This window comes from Mus caroli, chromosome 14 (genome assembly GCF_900094665.2).
Source record: "Mus caroli chromosome 14, CAROLI_EIJ_v1.1, whole genome shotgun sequence".
Lineage (NCBI taxonomy): Eukaryota > Metazoa > Chordata > Mammalia > Rodentia > Muridae > Mus > Mus caroli.
The window spans coordinates 25,399,237-25,408,228 of record NC_034583.1 but is presented as its reverse complement, the minus strand read 5'-3'; the positions used below and the strand labels follow the sequence as shown (position 1 = coordinate 25,408,228).

General features: G+C 45.9%; 1 protein-coding gene across 4 annotated transcripts in view; it reads left to right on the top strand.

Moving 5' to 3' along the window:
- Wdfy4 (WDFY family member 4) overlaps positions 1–8,992 on the top strand; it is a 218,847-nt gene that overhangs the window by 96,560 nt on the left and 113,295 nt on the right. For all 4 annotated transcript variants that reach the window (XM_029469142.1, XM_029469139.1, XM_029469140.1 and 1 more), the window contains 5 exons: positions 379–582; positions 1,169–1,283; positions 2,839–2,996; positions 4,694–4,932; positions 7,461–7,582. In XM_029469142.1, the coding sequence (XP_029325002.1) occupies positions 379–582; positions 1,169–1,283; positions 2,839–2,996; positions 4,694–4,932; positions 7,461–7,582 (838 nt within the window). The remainder of the gene's footprint in view (positions 1–378; positions 583–1,168; positions 1,284–2,838; positions 2,997–4,693; positions 4,933–7,460; positions 7,583–8,992) is intronic.

Sequence of the window (8,992 nt, the reverse complement as noted above, 5' to 3'; positions counted from 1 at the left end):
TCTCTCTCTCTCTCTCTCCCTCTCCCGCCCTTTCAGCACTACCTTTCTGTCCTTCTTATCCAAGGATGCTGTCTGTCAGAATTAACAGGGCTGGGACAGGTAGAGCGTTGGACTTAGAGCTGAGTCCCAGAACCAGACGTTGCCATGCCCAGTATGGCATTCTAGACCTCCTCGATGGTCTCTGATTCTGTGGCTCTCAAAGTTCATCTCAGACAGATGTTGCCACCTTACAAGTTTGACACTGGGCCAATCTCCTTCCTCTGCAGAACAGGTTTGCATGCAGGAGTTAGGTGGCTTTGATGAGGACCTTGCCCACAGTGGCATGTGGGCAAAGGCTTCCAAGTGGAGCCAACTACACTGCTCTGTCACTTCTCCCAGGAGACCACGTCTGAGTCCTCTAGAAACACGAGCAGTCCTGGGGCCTCTGCTGAAGCCAGCCACGCTGCGGAGGGGTTCCAAGCATCTTTCCAACCACATCCAGCTCTGAGGCAGCTGAGAGAGTTCATGCAAGTCCTCCTGAGTGAGCTACTGCTTAGAGGGTCCAATCCCAAGCAGTGGCTGCCCTTGGAGGTCATCCTGGAGGTAGGTTAGAGGGGGGTGTTAGTGGACTGTGTGCAGTGGGAGGAGACTGACCTTCAGGGGCGGGGCATGCCAAGACCTAAGACACCAGCTGCTACTGGGAGTTTGACTGTTAGTACTGCAGTGACTTGGTGTGGGGCCCGTGAACCTCAGGCCTAGGTGGACCAACAGATGGTAGATGGAAGGTCCTTAGAAGCAGAGCCTGAGGCAAGGGTTTGGTGGAAGTGATTTGTACGTAGGCATTCAGGAGAAGGGGAAGAGAAACAGAATTCTGGGGCAGAAGCTTGTTCACGGGTGGTTTCAGCTCTGGTCCCTAAGGGCAGTAGCATGCCGTGTCCTAGAGTCAGCCTTACATTGAGATACCTGCCAGGTAGCCATTGGCTGTGTACTCCTCTGATTCGCTTTTTCACTCTGAGAGACATCTTTCTCTCCTGGGTGAGGTGACTGGGTCATCAGAGGACAATGCCTCAGAGAAGGCAGTCATGGCCAGTCAGCAGTCCATACTCACTAGTCAGCCAAGGAGAATGTGGTCACTAAGGGGACATGATGACTCCATGGCTAGCATCTCAGTCCTGGGCCATGATTTCAGGCTTCCCCAGATGGTGCCACCAGCCAGCAGAAGCGAGACTTCCAGACCGAGGTCCTACTTTCCACCATGGACATATTCCATGTCCCAAGTGGGGACGGCATGCCAACTCTAAGAGGTGAGTGGGGTAGCATGCCAACTCTAAGAGGGGAGCACATGGCTTCTGTGCTCTTCTCTGTTCCCAGTGTAGGGCAGATCACTGGGACACCAAGATCCCAGGTTGAGTGTTACCATTCCCTCTGCATCTGTCTTCAGTGAGAGTTTGATGACCTCTGTTGACACAGGTCAGGATAGGGGGACGGTTGCTATGTTCCATGAGACCTGTCAGAGTTGGGCCATTCTGAGGTAGAAACTCCTCCTGTCTTCTTGGTTCAGATCAGTCTCCTGTGACTTCATCAGAAACTTGACGCATGCTTCGGGACTGTACGATACTTGAGCCTAACACACTCAGAACATCTTACCCATGCTAATGACAGACTCACTGCCCAGAAAGCATTTCTTGAACAAAAGGCCCCGAATAAAGATGCAGCCATCCTGCAACACTTGAGACCTTAGTTCTAGGACAGCTGAGGCTTCATTTAAAAATCAAGGCCATGTCTCACCAGTGTTTTCTGAGCCACAGGAATCCATGCGACACAGCTTGCCTCTAGGATTTTCCCCTGCCACACAGCATGCAAAGCTGGCTTCTGCCTTTCTCTTGCTATCTGGCATGAAGGAGAGTATGGGGCTGTATAAGGCAAAATGCAGACATGGCAACCCAGATAAGTGTTCATCTTATCTCTGTCTCTGAATGGCAGAGTGACTGGGTTGCTGACCTGGACTGTGCATGGGGCAGTCTCAGCTAACTCAGAGTGAGTCTAGGAACCATCTGAGATCTCCACACACTGAGGTGAACACATTAATTGTTGTGTAAATGAGTCTGGATATCTGCTTTACATTAAGGCTTTTTCTGCAATTGCCCTAGTTTGCCTTCTGCTCTGTGATAAAGGTCTATGGTCAAAAGCAACTTGGGAGGACAGGGTCTGTTTAGCCTACACATCCCGATTCAGTCCACTACTAAGGGGAGTCAAGGCAGCGACGCACAAAGAGAATATGGAGGGAAGCTGCCTACTGGCTTGCTCCCCCTACATTGCTCAGTTGGCTTGCTTTCTTATACAGCCCAGGACTATCTTCCCAGGGCTCCTGCCACCCTCAGTGTGTTGGGCACTCTCACATCAATTATTAATCAAGGGAACGCCCCATTGGCTTGCTAACAGGACAGACTCATTGAGGCAAATCCATGAGTGATGTTCTTTTTGTCCAAGATGACTCTAGCTTGTATCACGTTGTTTAAATACTAGCCCACACATCAGTCCAGCATGTCGGCATGGTCTTATATTCTCTTCTTGTTAGCCTTGAATATTCAACTCTCTTGTTTTCATGTCCAAGAACTCCCAGAGAAAATACTTTCTTGGTTGCCTTCTTAGCCCTTGATTTATATCACTAACTGACTTATTTAAGCCTTGTTTGCTTTGAATAAATGTGTGTTCTCTGTATACCCACTAGAGACTCCATCTTCAGAACACTAAGGTATACAGGTGACTAGGACATGGACACCAAAAAGGATTTGTAGGCTGTGGGGGTGAAGAAATCCATCAGACACTAATTTTGGTCTATTTTCTTACCTCACCCAGGCAGTAAGGAGCCTCTGCCAAATTCAGAAGCCGGTACTGTGCCTTCCCTTGCAAGCATTTCCTACTTCACCCAGAAGCTGGTTGAGAAGCTATATAGTGGGATGTTCTCAGCAGATCCCAGGCACATCCTCCTCTTCATCATAGAGCACATCATAGTGGTAAGAAGCTGCGTCCCCAGGGTGATAAGAAGCAGCCCATGGATGGACTGGGAGTCTTCTTATCCAGCTAGATCTTCCTTCCTGGAGTTGAGATAGAATCCAAGACAGATAAGAAAGAAAGAAAGCTCTGTAAAGGCCAGGCATGCTGGAGAGCCCCTGCATACCCTGAAGGGTGGTCCCTCAGGCCCGGTCCTTTCTCCTGCCTTCTGCAATCCACACCCACAGCCCTTAACTGGTTTGAAAGGTGCAGACAGGATGGTGACGAAACCTTGAGCCCTAACCCTCAGCAGTCCATCAGCAAATGGAACTCCACAGCAGAGAAATGTAGCCCTAGCTGCTCTACTCTAAGAGAGCCCAACTAACAAGCCATCTTGACAGAATACAAAACTGCCCATTAGTGACCTGTGTCCTGCAGAGGGCAAATGGACTTACTGAGCCAGCAATGCTAAGACCCTATACTCTGGCCCTCTTCAACCTCCATGACTTTTTGATGAACTGAATAAAGTCTGTTGCTTCTAACTCCTTTAGGGGACAAGAGAGAGAAAGGGACACAGTTCAGGTGTCCGGGGTGGGCTTGACCCTTGCTGACCAGCTCATCACCCTGATCTCAGCCTTTCCTCCCTACAATAAGGTCACCTTATAGTCTACTTTATGATCCCATGCCACTTAAATGATATATATATATATATATATATATATATATATATATATATATATATACACACATATGTACATACAAACATGTATCCTGGGACTATTGCTAATTGCTCTTGTAATTATTAACATTATTGTGATTATTAGTAACATACCTGTTTTAAAACAGATATGAACAGCATATGTTCATATAGTGAATGTCAGCCATCTCTCCAGCGTTTCATAAACCCGTGATTACTAAATCCACGTTCCACAATATGGCTGTGGTCAGCTCTTAGCTTCTTTGTCTTTATGAGTTTCTTCTTGAATTCTGCAAATTGCCTTTATTGATCCTCTCTTCAGTAGAGGCTCAAGAGTGTAGAAACGTAGTGACAGGTCAGGTTGTGTCGCTTAAAAAATACGTTCATTCACAATCCCATGCATTCTTTTCAAAGTCCTCCAAACTATCCTTTCTTTTTCCCTTCCCCCTCCTCCTGAATGTCTCCTTCCTCCCAAGACCCCCCCCACCCCCCCATTTCGTGTCTTTTTTGTAGCCACTTCACTTCATTGCAGTTTACTTGTGTGAGGTCATGTACCACTGAGGAGTGTAGGAAGTGGGGCTCCTCCTCTCCCCAGGAACTATTAATTGTCTAGAGTTCCTCTGAGAGAGATGGGACCATTCCAGACCCCGCCCCCGTCTATGATGGAATGTCGATGGGCCCAGCCTTGTGCAGGTCATGTACTGGTGGCCACAGCGGCTTTAAGCTCCAGATGCACCATCCACATCATGACCAGAAGAACATTCCCCCACAGAATTCCTTCCCATCCTCCAGTTCTTAGTCTTGTGTCTCTGAGTCTTTTCAGGAGGCCACATAGGTATTGTTTCGGGCTGTGTCTCCTCATACTGACCAGCTGCGAGTCTCTGCATTAAGAGTTGCCCACTGTACACAGACGAGTCTGCAACTGTTTAACTTTTCAAAACATTGTTTCCATGGTAAACTGGGTCAATGTGTTCAGTAGCAAACTGTTTGTGAGGATGTGTGTGTCTCATTTTGGTGGTGCAGGTCATCGAGAACCCTTCTTCCCAAAAGGACACTGTCATGAGTGCATTGTACAGCAGTTTGAATAAAGTCATTCTGCATTGCCTCTCCAAGCCCCAGCAGTCCCTGTCTGAGTGCCTTGGCCTCCTCACCATCCTGGACTTCCTGCAGGAGCACTGGGACATCATCTTTGCCACCTACAATTCCAATGTCAGCTTCCTCCTGTGCCTCATGCATTGTCTTTTGCTGCTGAATGCCAGGAGGTAAGAACTGAAGCTTTCTTCCCTGTGCCGGTGCTCAGGGCAGAAAAGCAAGATGCAGAGGGAAGGGCGTGGAAGGGAGGTCAATATAAATGAAAGAAGCTTTCTGTTCAGCTGGATAGCTGAAGTTGTGTGCAGTGCTTGATAGTCAAGCCATCCCCAGCTCAGTGTGACCAAGCAACTAGAGGCATCAAAAAGTAACAGTTTACCTCATTTCCACACTTCTAAGATACTTAATTGATTTCAATTTTTGAGGCAGAAGATGCAAACATTAAGCGTACACATTGATTTCTTTTTATATAGCCAGATTTCAGAAACATTAATATTTGATAAATGCGATCTCAGTATGGAAAAATGTTCGTAATTCAATGTACCATACGAGTTAGAAATAATTTTCTTTGCAGAAAACAGCACACAATATGTATGGGATTCAGAACAATATCAACCAGCACACTTACCTTAGAAACACTGACAAACTGATGTTGAATAAGCCCCTCTTCTGGAAGCCCCATTTGAATCTACGGTTTTTTACTGTATTGTATTCAACTCATCTCCCTGCACAAAGTAGAAGCTGAAATGCTTGGAACCAAATGTCTTTCATAGTTTGGATTTTTAAAAATTTTGTAAATATTTACATATCTATTTAATTATACCTATATGTTTCATTATATATATGTATATATTTATATGTGTATATGATTTCATTTTGCATGTAATGTATGTACACACACACACACACATAATGAAATATACTGAGAATGGTACACAGCAGTAAACATCATGAACATTTATTTCAAATATACCTTACACCTGTGGTCTGACAACAATTTTGTACATTATGTTTAATACATTTTGTTTCTGTTGGGAACCACATAATGTTGAGTGTATAATTTTCCTCTTGCAGTGTCATCTTGTTTTACAAAGCTTCAGATTCTGGGGCCTTTGGAACCCCAGTTTGAGGCTGGGGAGGCTTGGCTGTACTGAGCCCGTGGATGTGGCTTCTTATTAAGAGAGCCATGTTGAGTGAGGGGAGAGCAAAGCAGCAGGATATTACACATCCCTCACACTTCCAGCCAACCTCATCCTCCAGCCCCTTGAGTGCTAGGTTTAACACCACTCAGGCCATCTTCTGACTCCTCTCTCTCCCCACCTCTTGTTTTATTAGTTTTGAGAAGTAGCTTAGTCCTAGTCTCAAACTTGCTGTGTGACTGAGGTTGGCCTTGAACCTCTGATCTTGCTGCCTCTACCTCTAGGGTCTTATGATTATTTGAATCTGCCACCATGCCTGAGTCCACCTTTCTCAATCATACATATGCCAGTGTAAATTATAAGTTTAATCATTTGAATAAAAGAACCTCTCTGCATCCTATAGCTACTCTTTTTGTTTGTTTGTTTGTTTGTTTGTTTGTTTATTTATTTATTTATTTATTTATTTATTGAGACAAGGTTTCTCTGTATAGCCCTGGCTGTCCTGGAACTTACTTTGTAGACCAGGCTGGCCTTGAACTCAGAAATCTTCCTGCCTCTGCCTCCCAAGTGCTGGGATTAAAGGTGTATGTCCGCCTATAGCTACTCTTATTGAACATCAGTTATCACTAGGGTTGACTTGGCTTAAGGCCGTTTAGGAAGCCAACCCTGTGCCTGTGCCAGCCTATCATCCTAGCCTCAGGAGGGTGAAGCAGCAAGCTCATGAGGTCAAGGCCAGCGGGGACTAACTAGAGGCCTTGGAAAGTGCTGGGGAAGTCTCCATCCCAGAGAGGCACTAGTCTTACTACCACTTGTTAATTTGAAAACCATCCATTTTTAGTGTATGGTAAATTCTGGAGGATTTTCCTAGTCTCCTTGTATGGGAGCCCAGCTGAAGCAACCAGAACATATTAGGAACGGTAGCCTCTGCAGGCCCCTCTGTAGAACATTTTATTCTTTACATTTCAGCAGTGGTTTTTCTTGAACATGGGCATATTTGTATTTCTATGTCTGCTGTTTTAGATTTTATCTACATATTATAAGTATTTTCTTTCCTCTAGAAGGAGGCTGGGCCCTCTAGAAGAGGGCACAGGGTACTATCATGCATTGGGCTGCCGCAGTATAAGGTTGCAGGGGAATCCAGTATATGAGCCATGTGCTCCCATTAGGACTGTGGGGCCCTGACAAAATAAAATATGAAGCATACATTTAATAATTACTAGTGTTGTCAAGATGGTAGTAACAGAGTCCTTCAGCATATAGGACTCTGTGCACTTACATGCCCTGGAAACTATCCCTGAATATGGGATGACATCGAGGTCCAACAGAGTCAAGTATCAGTGCTTTGGAAGGTCCAGTTCAGATGACAGGGGAGAGACACTAAGAGATGGAACATGGGCTCTGCTAGAGGCACAAGAAGGATTCTACAACCAGGACAACCTATAATGATAAGACTTTTTTTTTTCTGCTATATGGAAACCCATTTTTCAATATCAGCTATGGACATTGTTAAGTTGTATTTTCTTTAACTTGGTGTTTACTGTGAAATTCTTTTTGTTTACTAGTTATCCAGAAGGATTTGGATTGGAGCCCAAGCCCAGAATTACTCCTTATCACCAAGTCTTCCTCTCCCCAAATGAAGAAGTGAAAGATAAGAAGGAGGAGGGCCTCCCAAGTCTGGGTGATGGTAGGCTCTGCTGGGTGTTCTGTGTGGGGCTGAGGCGGGCAGCAGCAGTTGCAGCGTAAGCTCCAGACAGAATGACAAGGGATGGATGAGAGGAAAGATGTATGAATAGAGGGTGAAGGCACAGACTAGAGGAAGGAGAGATGGGTGGGAGGATGGAGGCACAGAAGGTCGCATAGAAGGATGGGTAAAAAGACAGAGGGATGTACCTTACTTCAATCCCTTGGCTCCTCACTCAGTTGAAACTGACAAGCCAATTCAGAACCTCACTACCTCTCAGATTTGTTCCCCCTAATTGTCAGTTAATAACACACATGCACATGCACACACACTCTCACATGTGCACACACCAAAGGACACACGCACACTCATCCATGTGTTAAGAACTGCATCCATTCTGTCTTGAGTGAGAAGGCCCAAGCCTCTGCTGCTGAATTTGAAGTCTGTACCACGTGCCTTGTGCACCTTGTAATATGAATCATCAGGGCTGGGGTAAGAAAGACTCCTAAGCCTTCCTGGTTTCAGAAGCGTGTACCTTTCAACTTTATACCAACACAGTGTCAGTTACAGCATGCATGGCTATACTTTGGAATTTGGTAGAGGTAGGATTAGCAAAACAGACCCCAGTCCAAGGGAGGAGCTCAGTTAGCAAAACGTTCACAGAATAATAAGCATGAGGATATGAGTTCTTATCCCTACTGCTCATGTGAAAAGCAGACCGTGGTGGCAAATACCTGTAATGCCAGCACTGAGGAGATAGACACAGGAGGATCCCAGGGACTTGCTGGCTAACCAACCAAGCCAAGCTAGTAAGCTGCTGCTTCAGGTTCAGCCAGAGTAAGGTAGAGAGTGATAAAGACATCCAACACTGATCTCTGGCCTCCATGCATCCACGTGTCGGAATAAACATGCACACACACAGTTCAAGGGACTAGAGACTTCAGTGTGCCAAGCAGAGCTGGCTTGTTGATGTGTCTACGTATTAGATAAGCCAGGGCACTGAGAAGGGTAGAGTCTGAGAAGCAGATCCAATGTTAGGAAAATGAAATAATCCACCTGGGCATTTGGGCTCCATTCTCTGCAGAAACCAACATGTTTACGAAGGTTCATTGGGAGATGTTTGGGGTAACCGTTTATCTAATGTCGTAGTTAGGGTTTCCATTGCTGTGAGGAGACACCATGACCAAGGCAACTCTATTTTTTAAATTAATTTACTTTTTACACCCCATATTCCATTCCCCACCCCCATCTACCTTTCAACTGCACCACATCCCGTACCTCCTCCCCATGCCCCATGTCTCCATGTGGATACCCCAAACCCCCACCCCATCTGACCCCTAAACTCCCTGGGGCCTCCAGTCTCTTGAGGGTTAGGTGCATCATCTCTGAATGAGCACAGAACTGTAAGTCCTC